At 41.2% G+C, this 26,343-nt stretch overlaps 1 protein-coding gene across 1 annotated transcript; it reads left to right on the plus strand.

The window, feature by feature from the left end:
* The first annotated feature begins 18,531 nt into the window (after positions 1 to 18,531).
* Positions 18,532 to 25,798, plus strand: dhcr7 (7-dehydrocholesterol reductase). The gene is made up of 8 exons (XM_085288935.1): positions 18,532 to 18,648; positions 19,669 to 19,777; positions 21,937 to 22,159; positions 22,243 to 22,333; positions 22,502 to 22,715; positions 22,815 to 23,019; positions 24,222 to 24,353; positions 24,484 to 25,798. Exons 2-8 carry the CDS (start codon positions 19,689 to 19,691, stop codon positions 24,946 to 24,948), a joined length of 1,419 nt encoding a protein of 472 aa, XP_085145061.1. The 5' UTR covers positions 18,532 to 18,648; positions 19,669 to 19,688; the 3' UTR covers positions 24,949 to 25,798.
* Positions 25,799 to 26,343: the final 545 nt, after the last annotated feature.

The raw sequence follows: 26,343 nt of genomic DNA on the forward strand, positions 1-26,343 counted from the left end.
AGCATTGCCTTACTGAAGATCCTGAAAAAGATGCTGTTTGGATGGGAGCATGTATTGCCCTGAAATCTGTATACACCTTTCAGCACTGATGGTGCCTTTCCAGATGTGTGAATTCCAGAATTTGCCTCATTTGACATTCAATTTGCCTCAGTCCGTTTTATGTGTGCTTTGTTCCAGAGAATACGTGACCCTTCTGGATCACACTATCCATGTTACTAACTTGTTGCTAATGTATCTAATTAGTTTCAAATATTCCATCCAGTTGTTTCTTTTAGCATTTACTTCTCCAACCTTTTGTTGCCCCTGTTCCATCTTTTATAAAATATGTCAAGTTCAAAATGAGGCAGTATTTTTTGATGAAATAATTAATTGTCTTAGTTTAAACATTTGATCTGTTTGCTGATGGTATTCTAGTTTTTTTCCCCCTTTCTATAATAATCCCAAAAGGTTGATTCTGTTCATCTGGATGTAGCTGAACAGAATCAAGCTTTTGGGATTTATTTAGCTAGATGATTGAGCGTGCATCAAGACTTCCTATATTAATATTGATAGAGGAAACTCACATTAGTCTACATATAATAACAGAATTAGCTACAAGACCTTTGGTACACCATGTGGTGGAGGTTCTCTGTGCCACAACATGTGATATATGCTGTTAGTTACTGCCTTTCAGAGCATCACAAGTGCTTTCTTAACTGATATTTCATCTTCTGAGTTTAGTTGGTTTTAGTCTCTGTGTTAGAAAATGCTGTCAAAGTTAATTGGTAATCAGACACTGACTGAAGATGTCACAATGAGTTATTCTGTTCTCAAGTACAGATTTAGCGATTGTTGTTGAGGTTGAGGCTTTGTTCCTCAGCCACAGCACTGTCCCACTTTGTGGAGTTGGCAGTGATGTCCAGTCACTGCTCCTTGTCACTGTGCTTCCACCTCAAATCCTCTTTTTTTGTGCCGATGCCACAGTGTTTCATCCCAGTCTGCACGTCACTGTCTTTCTGTTTGGCCTCTGATTCAGCATCAGTGTCAGAAGACTCTAGGTATGGGCTGGGAATCAATGACATCCAACTTCCACTGTAAAAAGCCATGTCTTTCAACCCTTTTATTTAAAATCCTGCACAAATTTCTTCCAAATATTGCCATTGTCACTCATCTCTCTCAGTGTTTTGTCATTCTACTTTCCCAGGAAATTCACAAGGTTCTTTCCACATGGGGGAGATTTGTGATGGTTACGTCACATGGTTCGTTACTCTATCTGCAAACTGAATTTACACAGAGCATTTGTTTTGAGGAAAAACAATTCATAAACTTAACTAAACCCAAATAAATAAAACATGTCTTGCGGGTTAGCATATAAACAACTCTGTTTCCAAGAAACTTCCAGGTAATAGTTAGAGGCCTGTAAAGTTTTACTGTTGTAGTCCCCAGCATCTCATATAAAAGTCCAGCTAAGAATAAACAAGCTAAAAATACCACAATCCTACATCCAAACATAAACTTTAACTGCAGAATGTAAACTGCTCCCCAAAGACAAAAATAGCCTCATAAAATACAGAAGGCCTTTGGGTAATGTGTGGCATATAGTAAACCGCTGCTGACCAAATGATAATACACTGTGACTGTCATGGTCCAGTGTTTATGTATTTGGACCTTTGTGATTCTGATTCATTTAATATTCTAACGTTTAGTTTGTGTTCCTGTCACAATCCTGGGTCTTAGGACCCAGTGTTTTGAGTTTTAGTTCATTTTGATGTTTATAGTATGTTAAGCTCATCAGGTCTCCTATGTTCATTTGCTTATTAGTTCCCTCTTGTGTTTTCAACCCCTGTGAAGTCTCCCTTGCCCTTCGTGTGTTTCATGTCTGTTGTCTTATGTTGTCATGTCTGCCTCTCATGTTTCCTGTTTCATTTTGGAGAGATCTCGTGTTTTTATATTATGGATTATGTTTTGAGTCCTTTGTGGTACTGTTTCGTGTTTCCCTAGATCTGTTATGGTTATCTTAGGTTTTGCTCTTTGGCTTTGTCATATGGCTTCCCTGTGTTCCATGTTATGTCTCCCCTGTTGCTGTTAAGTTTGCATGTTTAGAATTCAGTCAGTGTGTTTCCTGTTTTACTTTGTAGGTCCATGCCTCATGTGAGTGTTTCTAGTTTTGCGTCTCTGTCTCGTCCAGCCTGATTGCTCCCCTTCTGTGTCTCATTCCCTCGTTATCCCTCTGTGTATTTAAGCCTTGTGTTTCTCTTTGTCAGTGTCGTAGTCTCCATCATAGCTGTGTGATTTTTCCCTGTGCTTTAGTTTTCCCAGTTTAGTTTATTTTGTATTGTTTTTCGTGTCCCACTCCACGCCAGAAATAAAGCTGTGTTTTTTGAGTTTACCTTTTGTCTCTGTGAGTTTGCGTTTGGGTCCTCTCCTGCCTGCCACACAGCCGAAACATGACAGTTCCAGGTTTTGGTTGTTGTTGTTGTATTCCTGCTATGTTTAGTATTTTCTGGTCTTAGTTTTGTTGTCCAGTCTTCGGGTTTTGGTTACCATGCCTCTGTGTTGTATGTTTGCTTTCTGTTTTCTCCCGCAGTCTCAGTGTCAAGCCCATGTGTCTTAGTCATGGTCTCAGTGTTTGTTCTTCCTGTTTTATTTTGATAGTCTTGTGTTTGTGTGCTGTGTTCAGTTTTGCTTCTCCTGTCTCATCAGTGTCAGCTGTGTTCCCATCTGTGGGCTGTTCCCTCGTTATCCTCCTTGTGTGTATATTGTTTGCATTTCCCTCTGTTCACTGTCGTGTTCTCCCACATTGTAGGTAGTAGTTCTGTCTGTTTGTCTTCGAGTCAGTGAGTCAGTTTATTTTGTATTTGTGACTGTTTAGTTGGATCTTTTGCCTTTTGTTTTCATTGGCAAACAAAGAAATTCCACTAGGCACAAGGACATCAAATCCCCTCAAACCCAATCATTCAAACAAAAAAATCAAATAGTTTATATTTCATAAAAAGGAATTTTCATTTTTGTTTAGTTTTATTTGAAATCATGAAGATGTGCTGCCAGTTCTTTTTAGCTCTAAAATCAGTACGCAGCTGCCTTTAGGCTGAATAATTTGCCCTAGGAGGCACATTTCTGTAGAAACACTATTGACTTTTACTGCACCCCTATTTCTGGGAGTGTGCACCGTATTATTTATTTGAAATGCTTAATTTTTAGTTTTGCATATCAAGTGTTTCTGAATCTCCATTTAGAGCATTGTGTCTCTTCTTGTAATCCTTATATATTGGAAAACAAATCGATGTCGTGATATTTTCTTTCTGGACCCCTCTGCAGATGTTGTACCCTTTATCTCATGACCTTCTTTCGCTTCTATTCCCTCCTCTATCACTTCCTCTCAGTGTGCTGAGTAAGACCATATGACTGTCAAGTGTCACACCAGGCAAAAGGAAAAAAAAATGTAGGGAATGTAGAGGAGAGGGCAAGGAGAAGCATGGGAGATATATTAGGAGAGGGGATAATGGAGGGAGAGGAGCACAGAAAAGACCCCAATTTTTATCACCCTCCTCCTCCTCCTCCTCTGTATGGCAGAGCAGAATGTAGGTCTGCTCTTGCCTTCAGCCATCAGCAACAATCAGTTCTGCCCCAGTTACTGACGCATCTCACAGACTAAACACACACGCATACGTCACAATATGCAGTAATACACGCACACAGATGCACATAGACACATGAACAATATGCTCGCAGAAACACACACACACACACACACACACACACACACACACACACACACACACACACACACACAACAGTCTCTGAAGAACACACATGTTGTCATACAGAGGCAGTATCTGCCACAAGCCTGTGCAGATGTATGCAAACAGTTAAGCATGATCACATTTTCACATTTTAACAACAAGAAGGGTTGAACACTGATTTTACTATTTACAAAATTAACATGGTGCCGACATTGTGCGATCATGCAGGCACACATGAGCTCAGCATCATAAAGATTTAATCAAGAGAGGGGAAATGTAAAGAATGTAAATTCATGTTTTCAGTGGATTCACAGAATTTGACCGTACAGTCAATAAATTTAGGTTCAAATCTAAGTATTTTAATGTTGCAGTTGTTTATGTTGACATGAAGGAAGTTGGAAGTATTTTTGGCAATTTTGAAAATCAAGATGTTCTAAAGGAAAGGCTCACAGAATATGAACATGAGGTGCATGAACAGAAAAAGAAAAAAAAGTACTGGGCTCACTAATAATGAGACGTGATCCAAAATTCAAGATCACAAATATCACCAGGATAAAACACAGAAACAGAAATATTAAGTAAAGAGGTCACGTTCAGAGCTGGCAGTTATCTTCCACAGCTATCAGAGTGGCCACTTCCTTGATTTTAAACCATTGCAAACTCCAAATGGAGGGTTATAATTAAAATCCATGCACCTTGTGTTTTCTTCTGCCAAGACTTCTGCAGCAACACAATCAGGCATCTTTCGCTCTCCATACCTTTTCCTGGCAAGTGACTGTTGTGTTTCAGTTCTTAAATCGGTTAACTGTATAGTCATTAAAAATGTAGTGACTTGTTCCTCAAGATTTTACTCAGTGGAGCTAACAGTTAGACACAAACATGATGACTCACAGTTTCAAATACAATCAGCACATTACTTCAGATGCACTGAAGGCAGGAGTGCACTTTTACTGGCTGTGGAGCTCAAAAGATTGATAATATTTTGCAAGAATTACTTTATTCTTCAAAATTCCACGTAGGCAACTACTTTTTATTGGTACAAACTTACTTTTATTTTCAGCTGGCTGCAGGTGATGAGGCGAGCTGAACATCCATCGTTTGGTTCCATGACTGCTCTCAGCATTTGGGGGCGTTTCCTTTTAACAAGATGGCCATTGTCTTTATCTGTACCTGCTGAGTGATGCGCCTGAGTGATGTTCATTTTAAGATACTTTGTTAATAAAATGTTAATCATAAATTATCATGCCTTTGTGAAACCACCTCATATTGTGTTGCATTGTCTCCGGTCACCTGTAGGGGGCGCTCGTTATGGAAAGGCTCGAAGTCATATTTTAGGCTAGGCACAAACAGCTTACATTATCATTTGCAAGACTTGTTGTTGCAAAGGTGACAGTTAGCTCCAGAGACCAAAACAGTTTTTTGTACCAGGCTGTAAACATGTTTATTTCTGCTACACTGATTCTATGGGGATTCATTCCCTTTAGAGTCAGCCTCAAGAGGCCATCACCTTTCCTTTTTTCTTCTTCTCACGTACTCCAGTTTGCTCAACACAGTAAATTGGCAGCATATTCAATGTCGTTGGTATCTTGCATATGACTGTGTTGGGCTGTCCGTCTCTGTCTTGGCTTTGTTATAGACTAATTAATTGCTATCTTAAAAAAACGTGTTTAAGAATTTGGATGAAGGACAGGCTGATTCTTCTTGGGTTGTATTTTTGACAAACCAGGGAATGCACTTAGCTCTGCTCCCACATTATCTCTTGGGCATGGACAGCATGGTCTCCTTAAACATTTGACTTTTCTGCTTGCATTACTGAGCCAGCTGAGGTTAAAAAACATGCTGCACTCACTGAATGTCCCTTCAGTAACCCAACACAAATTAAGCTCCCGGTGTGATTTGATAAATTTAAACAGCAAATCATCTGTGTTGATGTGACCTATTTTTTCACAAACATCAGAATCTGTCATCAGACGTCATCAGTGTTGGAATTTCTGTAAATAAATTATTGTGAAGTGACTCCTCATGAAGCCCATCTGGGCTGCTTTCTTCGGGCCCCATGGGATGCTCTTTGGGTTTGTTTCATTACATCTACATGTTTATTATACGGACATGTTACGTACATTAGCATGAAATACAAAAGTAACATTTATTTAACAAAATTACTTAAATCTCTGTTTTTCTCTACTTCATTGCAAAGTGGTATTTACAAGTAATTATATTGTTTTGTAAAACTGATTTGTCACAAATATATGTGAATTTCAGGTCACATCATGATTTTGTTCCTGTTACAAATGAAGCCTAACCTTGAATTAAAGCTTGTATTAATGGTCTTAAACAAACTTTTAGTCTAAATAATAAAAAAATAAATAAAAAAATAAGTAAATAAATAAATAAATAAAAGTTCATTTGTCAGAGAAGTGAAAAATAAGAATGACAACAATACTACACTGAGAAACAGGCCACTATGCTTTTCCAGAGAAGACTTGTAATTATTAAAATTCATTAGACTTTTAGTAGTCAGCTGGACAGGAGAATGAAGGAAATCCTCACTGCAGCATCTTCTGAGTGCTGAAAATGCATGTATGTAAAAGGTCTGGGCTTCTCTGCTTACACTGCCATCTCTGAATCAAACCGTGACCTTGACCTGGTCAAAAATTGATCTGTAAGTATATGAAAGACAGATGTAGCTACCGTGATATAGTCCATTTGTCACCTCAAGCTGTCCATTTTCACCACAGCCATCTTGATTTTTTGTAACTGGTCTCCACTAGCAAGGATTAGATATATAACCAAGGAATTAAGGGACCCTGTACACTCATAGGTTAGCAACTTGTTAATCAGATGGTGAAGAATACCCTGCCATAGCCTTCTTTTTTATTCTAACTGGTTTTCTATTGAACATCATGAAACTACTTGAAACTACCAACAGAGCCTCTAAATATATCAGGATAGTGCTTTTACCTATGCAGGCTTTATCAATTTTCCTATACGATACGACAGATTTAAGCTAAAGTACACGAGACAATGTATTGTGGATACATTATATTATTTAAATTATTAGCAAAGAGCAATACTGAGACAATGGGACAGGCTGTCCCTGTGAACTTTCATATGATTAACTCATAAGAAAATGGATGAATGGATGGAGACACATAGCTTAAAGTCATTCTGAAATTAATTTGTATGTACATTTTTTGCAGATATACAGTAATAAGAATAAGCTGAGTATTGAATTTTTGTGCTAATGACAATGATAGTGAGACTAAGCAGGAGATTGGAGGGCGTGAGGATATTTATATCAGGACAGGGGTGGGGGTAAGGAGGAGGACAAACAGAAGAAAGAATCTGCTCTCATTAATTTTTCACTTTCATTTATTTGTAAATAATTTAAGAGCTATGTTGCACTGAGTCTATGATGCAGCATGGGCCTCACATGCAGAAGACACTGGCACACTCACAGCGAGCACACAGTTGTACACAGAGTATGCACGATCGAGAGTGGCACACGTATAAACAATATTCATAAATTCAGAACATTATACAGGCATATAGACCCACACATGCACTCTCCCAGGGGATCCGATTAGAGTAAAACATGTCAGGCAATGAGACAAACCCCCACCCCACCCCCAGGCCCAGCACCCATGCACCTTATGTGCCACGCCACCACTGCCAGTAGTTCTTTTTATAATAATCACGCAAACACGCAGAAACAGAGCACAGACCTTCCTCCATGCACTTTCATATTCATATTAACCTTTTCAGTTTGAATAATCCATGAATCATAAAGGGAACAGAGGCTTGAATGTCACAAAAGTAAAATCTAGACCCAGATAAGGACATTGTTAAAAAACATGTGCCACACATTTCATCTTAATGGTCTACCCAGCTGATGAGCCTGCATCACATCCAGGCAATCAGAAGGAGGAGATTAATGTGTGTGCATATGCATCTCTGGTCCATTTAACACATGGATTAAAACATTCCCAGTTATTAAAGTAATACAAAACAAATGATATACAATAATGGGCAATTTTAGGTTATGAGGGTTTGACACCTAACAGGTTTCGAAATACATTAATGTCAGTGAATGTCCTCACAAAGCCTTTATGTGCGAGCCTCTCATTACACACAGAGTGGAGCAGGCAGAAGTCAATGAAAAGTAAACAACAGCCATGAACAACAAATATAAAGAAAAATAAAAAAAGAAGCAGGAAAAAAAGATATAACAAGAACAACAGCTGTAATTTTAACTGACTGGGTTTCATTAATATGTGATCCTGGCCTACTAATATATCTTGTTCCTTATGAAACAATGTGAAATTTCCACAGGAATCCAAAAACAGAAAACCAAAAGTATTCAATGACTGAACTCCCTGAGAGCAGACTGACACATTTTTACATCAAATTTCACCTTTCACAAGGTAACAAAAGGTACCAACAGCACAAAACCTTTTCTTTCTCTCAGAGACAGCCATTGTGAAGTTTTGTTGACTGCTGCTTGGCCCAGATACATCACACTGTCTGGATACAGCATAGCAACAAGGCACCTGATCAAAGAGTATAGAAGAGAGGAGAGGAAAGACAGAAAGAGAATAAGGACTACAGAAACAGAAAACTGGTGAAAAACAAACATGTGGGAAATCGCAGAGGGAGATAAGGGAGGAATTACATGAAACGGAAGCAAGTATTAGAGACCACTAAACGAAACTGAAGAAAAGGAGAAAGATGGGGGTTATTTGAGACGTTAACACAAGAAACAGAGCTTTTCATCAGGGAGGCACTTGCAGAAGAGTCAAAATCAGGACTGAGTTCTTTTATCTTCTAGTCCTCCAAACACTGCAAAATAAACTTACAACCTTGTGTTTGAACGTGTAGAGTGACTTCATGCCCAGGCAGCCCCATCTATTTATTGTTATTAAATAGCTTCAGAAGATCTGTGTTTGGTGCTGATTGCATGGACAGGGTGATGCACTGCTGGAATATCTAACATCCATCCATCTTCCTCCGCTTTATCAGGGGCCGGGTCGAGGGGGCAGCAGCCTAAGCAGAGGATCCCAGACCTCCCTCTCCCCATCCACCTCCTCTAGCTTATCCGGGGGAACACCAAAGCGTTCCCAGGCCAACCGAGAGATGTAATCGCTCCAGTGTGTCCTGGGTCTGCCCCCCCCAACCCGGTGGGACATGCCCGGAACACCTCACCCAAGAAGCGCCCAGGAGACATCCTTGTCAGATGTCCAAACCACCTCAGCTGGCTCCTTTCGATGTGGAGGAGCAGCGGCTCTACCCTGAGCCCCTCCCGGATGGCTGAACTTCTCACCCTATCGCTAAGGGAGAGGCCAGCCACCCTTCGGAAGAAGCTCATTTCCGCCGCTTGTATCGGCGATCTCGTTCTTTCGGTCACTACCCACAGCTTGTGGCCATACGGTGAGGGTAGGGACGTAGATCGACCTGTAAATTGAGAGCTTTGGACCGGTGCAGCGTCTGCATCACTGCGGCCGGAGCACCAATCCATCTATCAATCTCCAGCTCCCTTTCACCATAACTCGCAAACAAGACCCCAAGATACTTGAACTCCTCCACTTGGGGCAGGAACTCATCCCTGACCCGGAGTGGGGACTCTACCCGTTTCCGGCTGAGAACCATGGCCTCAGATTTGGAGGTGCTGATTCTCATTCCCGCTGCTTCACACTCGGCTGCGAACCGTTCCAGTGCGAGCTGGAGGGCATCACCCGATGAAGCCAAGAGAACCACATCATCTGCGAAAAGCAGAGACGAGATTCTGAGGCCAAGTGAAAGCCCTCCGCCACTTGGCTGCGCCTAGAAATCCTGTCCATAAAAATTATGAACAGAATCGGTGACAAAGGGCAGCCCTGGCAGAGCCCATAACCCACCGGGAATGAGTCCGACTTATTGCCGGCAATGCGAACCAAGCTCTTGCAACGGTTGTATAGGGATCGAATGGCCCATAGCAGGCAGGCACCCCATACTCCAGCAGCACCTCCCATAGGACACCACAAGGGACACGGTTGAATGCCTTCTCCAAGTCCACAAAACACATGTGGACTGATTGGGCAAACTCCCATGCGCCCTCAAGTATCCTTGAGAGGATAAAGAGCTGGTCCAGTGTTCTGTGACCAGGGCGAAAACAGCAGTGTTCCTCGTGTATCCGAGGTTCGACTAGCGGACGAACTCTCCTTTCCAGTTGTTGGAACACACCCTCCGGTCCCCCTTCTTAAAGATGGGGACCACCACCCCAGTCTGCCAGTCCAGGGGTACTGCTCCGGATCGCCACGCAACATTGTAGGGACAGCCCTACAACGTTCAGAGCCTTCAGGAACTCGGGGCGGACCTCATCCACACCAGGGGCTCTGCCACCAAGGAGTTGTTTAACTGCCTCAGTGACCTCGCCCCCAGAAATTGGCAGGTCATCCCCCTCATCCCCAGACTCTGCTTCCTCCTCGGAAGACATGTCAGTGAGATTAAGGAGGTCCTCGAAGTATTCCTTACACCGCCCGACAATTTTCTCAGTCGAAGTCAGCAGCACTCCGCCAGCACTATACACAGGTGGAGCACCGCTTTCCCCTCCTGAGACGCCTGACGGTTTGCCAGAATGTCTTCGAGGCAGTCCAAAAGTCTTTTTCCATGGCCTCTCCAAACTCCTCCCACACCTGAGTTTTTGCTTCAGCCACTGCCCGAGCCGCATTCCGCTTGGCCTGTCGGTACCTGTCAGCTGCCTCCAAAGTCCCACAGGCTAACCAAGCCCGATAGGACTCCTTCTTCAGCCTGGTGTCTCCTTTCACCTCTGGTGTCCACCATTTGGTTCGGGGATTACCACCACGACAGGCACCAACCACCTTGCGGCCGCCGCTCAATGCAGCAGCTTCGGCAATGGAGATGCTGAATATGGTCCATTCAGACTCAATGTCCCCAGTCTCCCTCGGAATGCTGTTGAAGCTCTGCCAGAGGTGTGCATTGAAGATCTCGCGGACTGGGGCCTCTGCTAGGCGTTCCCAGCACACCCTCACTACACGTTTAGGTGCACCGGGTCTGTCCAGCGTCCTCCCCCGCCACCTGATCCAACTCACCACCAGGTGGTGATCAGTTGACAGCTCAGCCCCTCTCTTTACCCCAGTGTCCAGAACATATGGTCACAGGTCTGGTGATACGATTACAAAATCAATCATCAACCTGCGGCCTAGAGCTTCCTGGTGCCACGTGCACTAGGGACACTCTTATGTTCGAACAAGGTGTTCGAACAAACTGTGATTTGCACAGAAGTCCAATAACAAAGCACAGCTCGGGTTCAGATCAGAAAATGCCCCTCATCAGCTGTTCAGATTGCAAAAGTAGATAGACAAATAACCAGGACTCTCCTGTTCTGCAGCTTTTAATAATTACTGTTACTATCATTGTGTTTGCTTATATTAGTTTTCACATTCTGAAATCAGATCTAGGATTTACATTGTGTTAAGTCCTGTTCAAAAATGATCCAAACAGTTAACAGTGGGCAGTTAAATGATGCGATCATGTAGCATCTTTATACAACAATATCTAAAAGTAAATCATTGTTTTTTCCCATTATTTCCCTGAGGAACACTTATGATTCTAGTTGCAAAAACATCAGATCTAGGGGCTTACATGAGACATACCGGTTATTCAAAAAAAAACAAACAAACCTATTTTGATATTCAGAAGATGGGGCCTGCTTTTTGGAAGGTTAGTAGACCTCAGATGTTTAATATAGGTTACAGCTGCTGTAGCTGGCTGACTGGGAAAAAGAACAGCAACAACTCATACCTCTAATACCACTTGGCCATATAGGGGGAGGTAGACCACTGAATTTTATGTTAGCAATAAAGACTCATATGGGAAAGTTAGACGCTCTTTGAGATATCCCAAAGATTTAGTCCTGTTAAGAGTCCCCTCCACAGCACTGACAATAAGGTGCATGTATGAATACACTCGGTGGCAGTTCTGAATGCATTCTGAACTCAGACTGATGTGTCTCTGTGTTTAGTTGGAGTTTATATAGCACTGGTATATGTTTTCTGTAATATTTATGTATGTAACAGCTGAGTTCTGCCATCTAGTGGCTGGGTTATGTACATGCATACATGAATGTTGAATCCTGAATCCAAACTGGAAGCTGGTTCCATAGAAGAGGGGCCTGAAAACTGAAGGCTCTGCCTCCCATCCTACTTTTAAATACTCTAGGAACAACAAGTAAGCCTGCAGTGTGAGAGCGAAGTACTCTAATAGGGTGATATGGTACTACAAGGTCATTAAGATAAGATGGGGCCTGATTATTTAAGACCTTGTATGTGAGGAGCAGGATTTTGAATTCAATTCTGGATTTAACAGGAAGCCAGTGAAGGGAAGCCAAAACAGGAGAAATATGCTCTCTCTTTCTAGTCCCTGTCAGTACTCTTGCTGCAACATTTTGGATTAACTGAAGGCTTTTAATTGAGTTTTTAGGACTTCCTGATAATAATGAATTACAGTAGTCCAGCCTAGACGTAATAAATGCATGAACTAGTTTTTCAGCGTCACTCTGAAACAGGATATTTCTAATTTTAGAGATGTTGCACAAATGGAAGAAAGCAGTCTTACATATTTGTTTAATATATGCTTCATCTCTTTGCTCACGCTTAATCTCTTTGCTCTTGAATGCTTTGCTTCTTATATTGATTTTTATTGATTTTTACGCTGATTTTTTCCCTTTTTTCCGTGTGAGCTTACCTGCGATAACTTCTGGACACTTGTAGATCATTAGGACTAGAGTGTTCTTAACAGAAACAGCAACATTTTATGGTTACCTTATCCTCAGCGCTCCGTGTGTCTGTGGCCTAGACACAGCTGAAGCCTGATTACAGCGTCTGGGCACCGAGCAGCCTCAATAGCCTGGAAAGGTGCTAACCGCTAGGCTAACTAGCAACAAGATGCCTTCCCTCTCCACAGATGACTACCACAGCCTCCTGCAGAAGATTGCAGTACTGGAGACAAAAATTCATCGCTTAGAAGTAAACGTGGAGGTAAATGGACTGTGTGGAAATGAAACAACCTTGCCTTTGATTCAAAACAATGGCGATGAGCAAGCTAGTACACAGCTAAGGAGCACAGATAACATGACCAAGAAAGTAGACTCTGTGCATTATTATAAATCCTCAAGTGATAATCCCCCCTTAGACTGTCTTGGTGCAAAACCAAGACATAAATCATGTCTCCTGGAAGGGGGAGGACGTATCACAGGCAGGGCACAGCGAGCTGAAATCTCTGAAACCGACTGGCCTTCACTTCCTACGAGACAGAGAAGCTCTTCTACCCCTGTATACGGGAGGAAACAGGACTGGACAACCGTGAATAGGAAGGTTAACAACAAACCTCCAAAACAACTGAATGTGAAACTGCAGAACAGATTTGCTCCACTATCAAAGGACCCTGGATCTATATCGGACAACCATCCATCTAAAAGCAGCGAAATAAGGTCTGAAAATCTGTTGAAAAGTGAAAGGCCACAGGGAAAGCTAAAGGCTAGGCCTGAAACTCTGATTGTGGGTGACTCTGCCGTAAAGGATGTACAAAGGATGTGTGGTAAGAACACTAAAGTCCTCTGCTTTCCTAACGATATGGTCAACAACCTGAAGGAGAGAATTCTTCAAATTGCAGATGAATATCCAACTGTGACAAACATTGTTCTGCATACAGGGTCAAACGATGTGTCCAAACAACAGTCGGAGGTTCTGAAACGGGACTTTACTGGATTATTAAATACTGTAAACTCTCTGAATGCAGCTGTATTCATCAGTGGACCTGTACCGCCGGTCAGAGGAGGAGACGAGAGATTCAGCAGGTTGTTTACACTGAATAAATGGCTTATATCAGCATGTGCTGACCACTCAGTGCACTTTATCGACAACTTTAATATTTTTTGGGAACGCAGGCATCTGTTCAAAGCAAATGGATTTAATTTTAACAAGTCAGGGGTGAAACTGTTCACCTCCAACTTGTTTTATTCCATACGTCATCCATCTGTGCTTGGTGCCAAGGCTGAGATAAACGAGGAGTTATCTCATAAAGAGGAACAAACAGTACTCCAAGAACAGACAAAGCCCAGCAGAAACCTTGAGGAGGAGCTCCATTTGCCCCCACCCGGGAAGAGCCTCAGAAAGGAGAGACATCTAAGGCATCTGAGGAAGAGCCTCAGAAAGGAGAGACATCTAAGGCAAGAAGAGGGGTCCCTATTTGCCTCCAACTCTCTCAACAACACCAACGACCAGGACAAGGGACCACGACCTTCCCCAGTCCCCCAAACCCCTGACAGGCCATCACCCTCCTCCCCCTCCCTTTCTCCCTCCTCCCCACACCTGAAATTCACTGAGGAGATGATGGAGCGGGTCAATGCTGGGCTCAGATCTACCCCCCGTCCCAATCCCTTTTTGTCCCCCATAAACCCCCCACCAGAGCGGCCAAAGGTTCGCCATCGAGCCCCACCCTCAACAGAGCAATCGAAGTCACATTGCCCAGCCTCGCCCCCCTTAGTTCCTCTTCATGCCCTGTCTCCGCAGTCTGATGCGTGATGTGTGAAGGGTCCGGGCTGTGAGGATTATGGCAGTGATGACTTTTTCCAGGAGAAGCTGGGACCCTGTTTACTAGAAGGTTTTAAAATTTCTGTACTTTTAGGTGACAGGAGACATGTGGCCTGGTCAAAACACAGAGAGCTGCACTCTAAAAGATCTTTAAACATAGTAAACATACCTTGTGTGCCACAGACTGCTCCCAAACACGAGGGGACAAGTAATACCTCTAAAACACTTAAGTTGGCTTTATTAAATGTTAGATCTTTAGCTGGGAAAACATTTTTAATTAATGATTTAATCACTGAGCACAGCCTTGATTTTATGTTTTTAACTGAAACTTGGTTGGACCAAAGTAACAGTGGAGCTGTTCTCATCGAGACGACCCCTCCTAACTACAGTTTTATCAGTGAGGTCAGGGCGAGCAGGAGAGGAGGAGGGGTTGCTGTCTTATTTAATGAATCATTTCAATGTAAGCAGCTATCTCCTGGAAGTTTTCAGTCTTTTGAATATGTGGCTTTACAGCTGAAGGCCCCATCCAAAGTTGTGTTTCTTAATGTTTACAGGCCTCCCAAATACTGCACAGACTTTTTTAATGACCTCAGTGAACTGCTGTCTGTGATCTGTGTTGATTTTGACTGTGTAATTATTGCTGGGGATTTTAACATCCATGTGGACAACCCTCAGGACAAAGGGACTAAAGACCTGAGTAACACTCTGGGCAACTTTGGGCTGACTCAGCATGTAACAGAGGCCACACATAATAGAGGACACACTCTTGACCTACTGATCTCCAAAGGCCTGAGCATTTCAAAGGTTACTGTGTCTGATGTGGGCCTGTCTGATCATTACTGTGTTTTCTTTGAAAGTAAAATCTCAGCCCACACAAATATATCAACAACAGTGATCACAAAACGGTGCGTAACTGAACACAGTAGTGCAATTTTTAACCAGGTCTTCCCATTAACACCTGACCTGCCCAGAGGGTCAGTCAATGAGCTCGTCAATAGCTTCAATGCTAACATGTTAAATGTAATGGACACTATTGCTCCCATTAAGGTGAAGGTTATCTCTGGAAGGAAAAAGTCTCCATGGAGAAACTCCACACTGGTGAAAAAAGAAAAAAGAGAGTGTAGGAAAGCTGAGCGCAGATGGAGAAAAACAAACCTCCAGGTTCATTATGACATTTATAAAGAGAAACTTCACAATTATAATTTACAACTGAGGAATGCAAGGAGGTCCTACTTCTCTGACATCATCACTAAAAACAGCCATAATGCTCGGGTCTTATTTTCTACAGTTGACAGGCTAACAAACCCTCCTGTGCCAGTGGCAGCTGAACTTCATTCGACCATGGCCTGCAATGACTTTGCCAAATTCTTCACTGAAAAAATCCAAAAAATTAGACAAGCAATTGGTACATCAACAGCAGATCCAGGATATGTACTGTGTCCACCAAAAAACTGTTTAAACACCATGAAACAGTTTCAACCTATTAACAGCAAAGACCTGGAGGACATCTTAGGTCAACTGAACTCCTCCTCCTGCTGTTTAGATGTCCTGCCAACAAGTTTTTTCAAAAAGGTCTCAAAGACTTTAGAGTCAGACCTGTTACAGATCGTCAACTTTTCTTTATTATCAGGTGTGTTTCCAGAATCACTAAAAACTGCTGTAATCAAACCTATACTGAAAAAGGACAATCTTGACAAGACACAAATGAACAACTACAGGCCGATCTCAAATCTCCCGTTTTTAAGTAAGATCATTGAAAAAGCAGTTTCTCAACAGCTCAGTTACTTCTTAAAACAGAATAACTGCTACGATGCCTTCCAGTCAGGTTTTAGACAGAACCACAGCACTGAAACCGCTCTGACCAAAGTGTTTAATGACATATGTCTGAATACAGACAGTGGAAAAATGTCAGTCCTAGTTTTACTGGATCTCAGTGCAGCATTTGATACAGTTGACCACAACATATTACTCAAACGACTGGAGAACTGGACAGGTCTTTCAGGACCTGTACTAAACTGGTTCAAAACATACGTAGAAAACAGGAAATACTTTGTATCAATAGGTAACTTCACATCTGAGCAGACAAGTATCACATGTGGAGTTCCCCAAGGTTCCATCTTGGGACCCCTTCTGTTTAACATCTACATGCTCCCACTGGCACAGATTATAAAGAACAACAAAATAAACTATCACAGCTATGCAGATGACACACAAATATATATCACAATGTCACCAGGAGACCGAGGCCCTGTACAGGCTCTTGGTAAATGCATTGAGGAAATCAATGACTGGTTGTGCCACAATTTTCTCCAGCTAAACAAAAACAAAACTGAGGTAATAGTCTTTGGCGCCAAAGAAAAACGATTACAGGTCACCAGAGAACTTCAATCTATACATCTAAAAACCACAAACCAGGCGAGAAATTTGGGTGTAGTGATGGATGCAGACCTAAACTTAGAAAAACACATTAAGACAATAACAAAGTCAGCTTACTATCACCTCAAGAATATATCAAGGATAAAAGATCTGATGTCTCAACAGGACCTGGAAAAACTAGTCCATGCATTCATCTTTAGTAGGCTTGATTACTGTAACAGCATCTTTACAGGTCTACCTAAAAAATCAGTCAGACAACTACAGCTCATTCAGAACTCTGCTGCTCGAGTCCTCACTAAGACCAAAAAAGTGGACCACATCAGTCCAGCTCTGAGGTCCTTACACTGGCTGCCTGTCCGTCAGAGGATAGACTTTAAAGTTCTGATGCTGGCCTATAAAGCTCTGAATGGTTTAGGACCAAAATACATCAATGACCTCCTGACCCAGTATGAACCATCCAGATCCCTCAGGTCATCTGGATCCGGTCTTTTATCAGTTCCCAGAGTCAGAACCAGACACGGAGAAGCTGCATTCAGCTTTTATGCTCCTTATATCTGGAACAAACTCCCAGAAAGCCTCAGATCAGCTGAAACACTCAGTTTATTTAAATCCAGGTTGAAGACTCACCTATTCTCAGCTGCATTTGAATAAAGCACCAAATCCACACTTTAAGCTTAAATTTCAAAACTTACATTTAACTACTGATTTTATCTACTGTTCTGATTTTATCTGTTTTGATTTTATATACTGTTGTTTGTTTGTTTGTTTGTTAATTAGTTAGTTAGTTTATTTGCTTGTTTTATTCAATTTTAAATCATGCTTTTTATTTGTTCCTGTTTCTAATGTCTCTGTAAAGCACTTTGAATCACCTTGTTGTTGAATTGTGCTATACAAATAAACTTGCCTTGCCTTGCCTTGCCTAATATGTGCATTGAAGGATATATCCTGGTCAAAACGGATTTCCCAGAAAAAGATTTCTGGATGTTTTTATGACAGAATTCTGCCTGTTTTAAAGCTGCCTCAGGTGTCTGAAGATCACTGACATCCAATACTGATTTATCTAATTCTCTGAATTTTTTTTCTTTTTGTTTATTTTTGAAAATTGATGAACCTGTACCTGTACTACTAAGAAACTCTTTAAAAAAGGAAAAAAATAAACTCCTCTGAGATGCTATTTTTATACTGGTTATGTTAATGATCTGTTGTCTTATTTAGTGGCAAAATGTTCCTCCAGTTGTTTTTCAGTAGGTCTCCCAGCTTTGTTGACACATGCTGCTACCATCAGATTCAAAATGACCAAGTTTTTTTTTTTTAATGAAATTATAAAATTCCTGCACTTAAACATTTGGTATCTTCTCTTGTCATTGTACTTCATTTTTACTTCCAATTTGCACAGCCTCTCAACCTTTTTTGGGAATTGAAATGACCATATTTATTTTCTTCTTTAATTTTTTAATTAGTTTTAAAAAAACACTTTTCAAACATTTTTAAAAGTTATTATTAGTTATTTACTTGAAAAGAGACCCAAATCTGTCGTGTATCGATGTCAACACAATAATTGAATAATTGTCTGTCATTTTCTTACATATATCTTGAGTATTATTGTAATTAACATTTAAAAAAAAAAAAAAAACATTTACTTTTTAATCCTCAAATGTCAAAGGGCAGAGAATGTGTGTGTCGGAAGTTTGTTGTCTAGTCTTTCTGAACCATTCAACCACAAGTGACGCTATCAGGCGCTTGTGGCTCCAGTCAGCATCACCCAATCACTAATCAGAATCTCTTCCCGTGCCCGCCTTCTCTTGATTGGCATTGGCTGACTCTGACAACTTAATGGCGCTATAGGCGGAGTCTGTAACTGAACGGTGAGCTCTCTCCAGCTGTTATTCTATAACCAACACCTGGGCAAGAGGAAAGGAGTGGAGAGAAGGTTGTCCCTCATTTGTTACGGTTATCTACAGGTGAGTGGGTCACGGTGCATTTGTGTAGCGTGTGTTTAACGGTATTCCGTGAATAAATTGTGAGTGTGCTTTTTAAAATCCACTGTACATGGAACAAAGGACGCAGTTATTTCTGTATGGACACGGTAGATTAAGTTTGCATTATGGGAAGTGGATCTTGCAAGACAGACAGACGTATGTACTGAACAATCATACTATCAACACATAATCCGGAAATTAAAGGTTTTGTTTACGTTATACAACGATGGGTTTCCCCCTCCCCCGTCAGATTTAGCTTTCTACAGGAAGCTGCTAAAAACAGCGTGTTTTTACTTGTTTGCACTATATACATGAAAGCCTTAAGTGTTTTAAACTGAAGTTTTCCAGTTTTATTGTTATTGTAGCTTTAGTGCTGCAGAACGGTGTGCATTTGTGTTACTCATGTTTGTGGGGCGGTTCACAGGGTCACATTCTGGGGATCCGCCCCCTGTTTGTGCAGGTAATGCAAATTCCTGGAAAGTAAGTTTTAGTACTTACCTTTTTTAGCTTAGGATGGGTTACAGTTAAGTTTACTGTAAAGCAACAGTGCATGAATGCATGACACGGAGGAGACGTGACTGTGTCTGTGTGTGAAAGAGAGAAGCGAAAATGAAACCGATACAAAGAAGAATAAAAGATTTCATGCCATCAGGTTTCCTGTTAAACGAGTTGGGTCTGTCTGTTATCGCACATCTCCAAGGATTTGCACTTTATTCCTCCAATTAGCACATTATCTGTTTAGAAACGTGCAGCCTGTGGAGTAAGCTGCATGATTAGATTTGCAGTGAGACTGTGACTCTGGAGGGTTTGTTCAGCAAGTACACACAAAAGAGTCAATATGTGAACTGGAAGGTAACATCTGTTTGGTTAATAACAGGCTGTTACTTACTGCTGGTACATTCAGTGAAAGTTACTGAGTATCTGACCTTACCGCAGTGGTGCACAAAGTGCAGCACATTTGTAGATAACAGATTGTAAACTAATAGCACAATTCTTCACCAGAGTTGAGTGGAGCAGTGACCATGGAGACCACCAGGAGACGACCGCAGCACAGTGCCAATGGGAAAAGATCTGAACAGAAGGAGCAGCTAGCACAGTGGGGGAGAGCGTGGTGAGTCGAATTCACTGAAAAAACACCCTAAATTTTCCTTGGCAGTTTTGACAAACTTCTCAGAAAGTCCTAAAAAAGTTGTTGAGAGTCTTTCCTGCAAACAATCTACTCGGACATTAAAAACATATAATCTTTGTTTATCATATAGTCAGAAATAATGTTAAAATGCATAGACGTGTTTGGCTTAAATATACACAGAGCAGTCTTGACACAGAGTTTAATTACTCCATGAAATGCATTTTTTAAGCCAGGAGAACACAGACCTTAAAAATGAACTGTCTTAAGCTCTAAAATTTAAAAACAAAAACACTTCAATTAAACGGTGCTACTATTTCCTCACTCTCTACACATGCAATTGCATTTATTTATTTATCTGAAACAAGCTGCAGTCGAACCCTTATCTCACTATTATGATCATAATGTAAGCATGTCTACATTCATGTACAGGATGATGAAAGAGTCTTTAAATACCACTTGGTATTTTGGTTGGTTTTTAACTGACATCAGTAAGTGATTTCAAGTTTAGTCTTGAGTTTTAAGACCAAAGTGCTGTTGCATTTAACTTTTGATAACAAAGTAAAGTTTGAGGACCGCCAGAAAATTTCTACTGAGATTAAGACTATAAAAAAAAAAACCCAAAAAACTGAAATCTTCCACAAACTATAAATGGAAACACTGACACACCGCTTTTTCAGCAACATCCTGGAACAATTTGTTAAACAAGTCCATGAAATTCAGAACACAATCTTCAGACTTATCTGGGTCATTGGGATATGGCATCATAAACGGTTTGATCAACACATCATATATTCATGGCACACAAATGAGCCTTGGTACAAAGCTGGGAGAAGACACACAGATATGTAAACAGAGAGTAATGCACCAGGGGGAAGTGGTTAGATTAAAAATTAATCAGAATGTATGTCTGAGGCTAATGAGACTGTCGTTACTTTGACAAGTGTTTGATCATAAACACATTATTGTCACAAACTGGAGCTGATGATGACTTTAGATGAAATATTAAGCTGTTAATTACTATGTATAACCCAAAATAAATGTCAGTCTATCCTATGATTTTTTTTTATTTATTTCCCTGAAAACACAAGGAGAGCAGCACTCATTACAGTTCACGTTCACCTGCTGCAAATATGTCGTCAGGTATGCTGGCACGGAACATTTTGTTGTTTCCCAGTTTAACAACCAGGCTGGTCTGCGAGTCTCTGCAGTCATCTCTGTGGTACATCAGTGCAGAATCGATCCATCAATTTATTTAGAGACAATAACTGCAGCTTTAGGATTTGTCACCTGGAGACCATAAATATCTACAATAAGACCAGTCAAATGATATTTACCTGCTGGTGATGAAGGATGAGCTGCTAAGGAGCAAAAGTGATCACCTGGGCAAGCGAAGGTCAGTGTAAAATTTCGAGCCAGTCCGTTAAACAGTTTTTGATCGATTTCAGACTGACAGTCGGTCATTACCGAAGCCACAGAGCTGACATGGCTAAGATGGTTTCCCTTGCAGAAATGATGCTTGACTAAGAAATGAAAGTTTAATGATAATCCACAAAAAAAACTGCATAATTCCCTTTTTTGTTGAATCATGTGATGTTTGGTAGAAGTTGTACTCTTCACATGTGTAATGCAAGAGAATAAAAAACAGCTGCATTCCATTTTGGTGCTCTTTTGTTCTAGTTTCCTGTTATTGTGCAAACCAGCTTCATGGAACCAAGTCATGAAGCACGTCCCCCGCGAGCCTGCAAAGGATAAGAGAATGGATAGATGGATTTATTTTGTTGTAATTCTTCCTCGTAATCTTTTGCCTTTTCCATCAGTCAGGTTTTATTCTGATTGGTACTAAAATGGAGTTTTATCTTAGCAATTATTTTGTTTAACCAATACATGTTTAATTTTAGGAATTATTCATAATACATAGTTTATAGGTTAAAAAACCCCAAAACAAAATAAACTTGTTTCCTATGCAGTACCGTAAAGTACCTCTAGGGGGTCCTATCACCCTTATTTAAGAGAGGCTCAAAGTATTTAGGTTTAGAGTACTGCACTCACATTTCACATTTAGAGAAATATGAAACAGGTGAATAATGTTTCAGCTTGAAGTCTTCACACTGTATCTGTGTGCATGTATGATCTGTTCACAGGGAGGTGGACTGGTTTTCCCTCATCAGTGTAATCGGCCTCCTTTGCTTTGCCCCTTTCATTGTCTTCTACTTTGTGATGGCCTGTGATCAGTATGAGTGCTCCATCACCCAGCCTGTGTTGGATCTGTACCAAGGAGAGGCCACCCTGCTCTCCATTTGGGCCCGGGCACCCTCCTTCTCGTGGTCAGCTGCTAAGATCTATGCCATCTGGGTGAGCTTCCAGGTAAGCAGGGGAGTTTGAGGGCAGTGTAACTCAAAGAAACTGTCTGTTGTCTTTTAGTTCAAATGCTCTGTGTTTTCCTTTAGGTGTTCCTGTACATGTGTTTTCCTGATATTACCCACAAGTTCATCCCTGGCTATGTTGGTGGTGTGCAGGAAGGAGCACGAACCCCAGCTGGTGATTAACAGATTAATACACACATACACCCACTCATCAGTCCACAGCACTTGTTTAATTATGAGGACCTGTTTTATACCCATGCCTGTGAAAAGATTAATAGATTTTGGCTTTTATTATCAAAGCAGTATGTAGAAATAGTTGTCTTTTTTTTTCTCTGTTCACAAGGCCTGATTAACAAGTATGAGATCAATGGACTGCAGTGCTGGCTCATCACTCATGCACTGTGGTTTGCCAACGCACATTATTTCCACTGGTTTTCTCCCACGATCATATTCGACAACTGGATCCCCCTGCTGTGGTGCACTAACATACTGGGCTATGCTGTGTCCACGTTTGCTTTCATAAAAGCGCATCTTTTCCCCACCAACGCTGAGGACTGGTGAGTACTGATGCACACGTGTCACTGAGGTAGGAGGAGCAGAAGTTTAAAGCAACTTTTTGAACATGTTTTCTTCCATCTCTGTTTCTGACTATACAGCAAGTTCACAGGGAACATCTTCTATAACTACATGATGGGTATTGAGTTCAACCCCCGCATAGGCAAGTGGTTTGACTTCAAGTTATTCTTCAACGGCCGGCCCGGCATCGTAGCCTGGACTCTAATCAATCTGTCCTACATGGCCAAGCAACAAGAACTCTACGGTTACATCACCAATTCCATGATCCTGGTGAATGTACTGCAGGTAAGACGAGGTTTAAATTAAATGAATCTTCTTTCGCAATTTCAGGTGAAAGTTGAATGATTTAAGAGGATATTTTTATACTTGCACTGCTAGAGTGGCTTTGCAAGGTTTACGGTTCAAAATCATTCTTATTTAGTCTTGTTGCAGCCCTGAAATGAGTGTTTTTTAGCTCCAGATTTGCTGCCTCTATTCAAAGAAGCTTTAACTAGTTGTATGTCTGAGAAGGCCATATTGTAGGTATTTGCACTCACTGACATCATAATGAACCAAGGGGAAAAAAATGTTTTCATCGAGCTTTGGATAAAACCTCCTCAAGATGCTCATGAATTCCTGTAAGCAGGAAAAGCCCTGATGTGTCCTACTTTCACAGTGCTCCTTGGTCAGCAGTCTTCTGTTGGCAGCTCTAAAGCCCAGTCATATTATAACAGGTGAACTATGGCTGCGGACTGATTAACCTGAGCAAGCCTCTGATGAGTAGATTAGATAGTGTCACCTGTTTCAGTGGTAGAATGCAACTCAGCAGATCTTTGGTACAGACTGTGTTCAATGACAGAAGGTCAGGTTTAACTTACCTTCGATTGCTGACATAGAAATAAACTAGATCTGTAAATATTAATTCTTTCTTTTACATTTCTATTTTTTCAGAATTTAATTAAATGTTTCTACTATCTCAAACTTTTTGTCAATATCCGGGTTTATATCCTAGTACAACAAGTTTATCTAACCCACCGTATGCTGTGAAACTTAAAATACAACAGAGCATTGCATCCTTCATGTTCACATCAAGGTTGTGTGTAGATGTGCATGATATATTTCCAACATGTTTCATTAAAGCGGACCCATAATGCTGAAAGACATTTTTATTCTTGAGCTCTCTTTACTTTACCTCTCAGTTCATCCTCAGCCTGATTTTGATTTAGTTCCTCTCTCTTAAAGGTCACTCTCCCTTATAAACAGAGTTTGAACAAGAGGTGGGCGGTGCTTCTGTGCTCACACTTAGTGCTGTGTGTCTGAGATGACCGTATTAGGAATAGTACGAAGCCTGCCTGAAACTGAGCATATATGACTTTGAAGCCGAAGCTTTTGGCTCACTGAGGCTATTTTAGTTTTGGGCGACTTTAAAGAAAACCTTTGTTGGATGAAAATCGAAGCAACTGAAGTCTAAAGCTGCAATTTGAGTAAAAAGCCTCTGCTTCTGATAGGCTATTTATGTACTGGACTTCTTCTGGAATGAGGCGTGGTACCTGAAGACCATCGATATCTGTCATGACCACTTTGGATGGTATCTGGGCTGGGGAGACTGTGTTTGGCTGCCATACCTCTACACACTGCAGGTAACAAATATATAGATGGTAACACTCAAAAACACACAAGATCAAACTTCATCAGTGTTACTTTTCTCATACTCTTACCTTGATAATCAGATGGCTTCCATTAAGAATGAATGCGTTTGTTTCTCTTCAGGGTCTGTACCTGGTGTACCACCCAGTCCAGCTCTCCGATGCCCACGCCCTCGCCGTCTTGCTGCTCGGCCTCGTTGGGTATTACATCTTTCGCTCCACCAACCACCAGAAGGATCTGTTCCGCCGCACAGAGGGCTCCTGCTCCATCTGGGGCCGCAAACCAACATGGATTGAGTGCACATATCGCTCCGCCGATGGCGGCATGCACCGCAGCAAGCTCCTGACCTCAGGCTTCTGGGGCGTGGCCCGGCACTTCAACTACACCGGTGACCTGATGGGCTCTCTGGCCTATTGTGCCTCGTGTGGTTTCGGCCACATACTTCCATATTTCTACATTGTTTACATGACTATCTTGCTGGTCCACCGCTGTGTTCGCGATGAACACCGCTGCAGCAGCAAGTATGGCAAAGACTGGAAACGGTACACCGATGCCGTGCCTTCCCGGCTCATTCCTGGAGTGTTTTAGAGTGTGGAAGGGTTGGGGGAATAATGGGAGGAAGGAAGGGTGAGCGGGGAAAAGATAAATAAATACAGAAATTTTGAAATGCTATTAGGTTAGCATGATAAACATGAATTTTTACACATCGGGAATACATCATTGAACACTCTGCACATGTGCTGTTTTTTTATACATGGTGCCTGTATTACATGTGTGTATGCAGGCAGAGTAGATGTATTGCTGTAACTTTCGCCTCACTAAAGACAGTTTGATGCAAATCTATTTTCTTTAAGCTCTGACGATTTCAAACACCTTTTTTTACCAGAAGGACCAAACACAGCCTGACCAGCTCACACCAAAATCAGGAGCATATACAGCTAGTTCTGTAATTCCTTTTTTTCTCCAACTACACAATGCTGTGGTTTGTGTATGGGTGATTGATATGACAGTCATTTATCAAAAGTAAGTTTTGATTACAATTTATCTCCTGGGAATTTCTTTCATAAGTTTTTAAGATGACGTATAGCTCTGAATGACTTAATAGCTGGCTCTATTCACAGGTTCACTGAAAACAAGCCTTTTTTATATGAAGGTTGTTTTATGGTGTCACATTGTTCATTAGCATTTGCAAGATTCTCATTTCTAACCAGCAGGAGAATTTTGTTACACGAGCCAGGTTGTGTAATGGTTTATCTTGTTGGTGAATGTTTTTGGGGGGTTTATTTTTTTTCAGCATGCTCACATATACTGGCCTTGACTCATTTTAAGACTCATTAAGGATCATGGAAATGACACAACTGAACAACAATAAAATGCACTTTCTGTTTTTTTTAAGTCTATAAAGAATTAAACTTAAAGAATTAAAATGTTAAAAATATCAGTCTATTAATGTCCATCCTCTTCCAATTAACACATAAAGACAGAAAACCGTTTGCGCTCACATTTCCACCTATGAGCAACTTAGAATCATATATCTGACCTAACCGCACTAATTGCATTTCTGTAGACTGTGGGAGGAAGCTGAGTATCCACGCATCACGAAGAGAACATAGAAACTCCACCTAGAAACACCCCAGCCAGATGGTGGAGTCTAACTCAGGCAACAGTGCCACTGCGCCACCGTGCGGCCCATCAATCAATGAATAAATTTTATTCACTTGGTTTATAAATTAATTATTCAGAAACTTGCATCATAATCAAATATCAAGACAATTCTACATATATCAGTTGTGAAGGAACTAAAAAGTGGACAATCAAAGTTGATCCCATTTGTTGTACGTTGCGGTGTCTAACACTAGAGGGCAGCAGGTGACAGCTAATCTCTGTGGCTGGTCAGCTGAGGAGAAATTAATACAGGGTTGCACTAGATTTATAAACTTGAATTTCTTTTTATTAACTCAAGCTTCTTGGACCTGACTTTGG

This window comes from Mchenga conophoros, linkage group LG1 (genome assembly GCF_057382185.1).
Source record: "Mchenga conophoros isolate Kocher_MC1m ecotype Shallow Benthic linkage group LG1, M_conophoros_male_GT1.1, whole genome shotgun sequence".
Taxonomy (NCBI): Eukaryota; Metazoa; Chordata; class Actinopteri; order Cichliformes; family Cichlidae; genus Mchenga; species Mchenga conophoros.

What these genes read in the sequence shown, in the direction of transcription:
- dhcr7 (XM_085288935.1), top strand. Translation starts at nt 19,689, where the DNA reads ATGGAGACCACCAGGAGACGACCGCAGCACAGTGCCAATGGGAAAAGA. An exon ending in GCACAGTGGGGGAGAGCGTG is followed by an intron (nt 19,778 to 21,936) that starts GTGAGTCGAATT and finishes ATCTGTTCACAG; the next exon opens with GGAGGTGGACTGGTTTTCCC. An exon ending in CCATCTGGGTGAGCTTCCAG is followed by an intron (nt 22,160 to 22,242) that starts GTAAGCAGGGGA and finishes GTTTTCCTTTAG; the next exon opens with GTGTTCCTGTACATGTGTTT.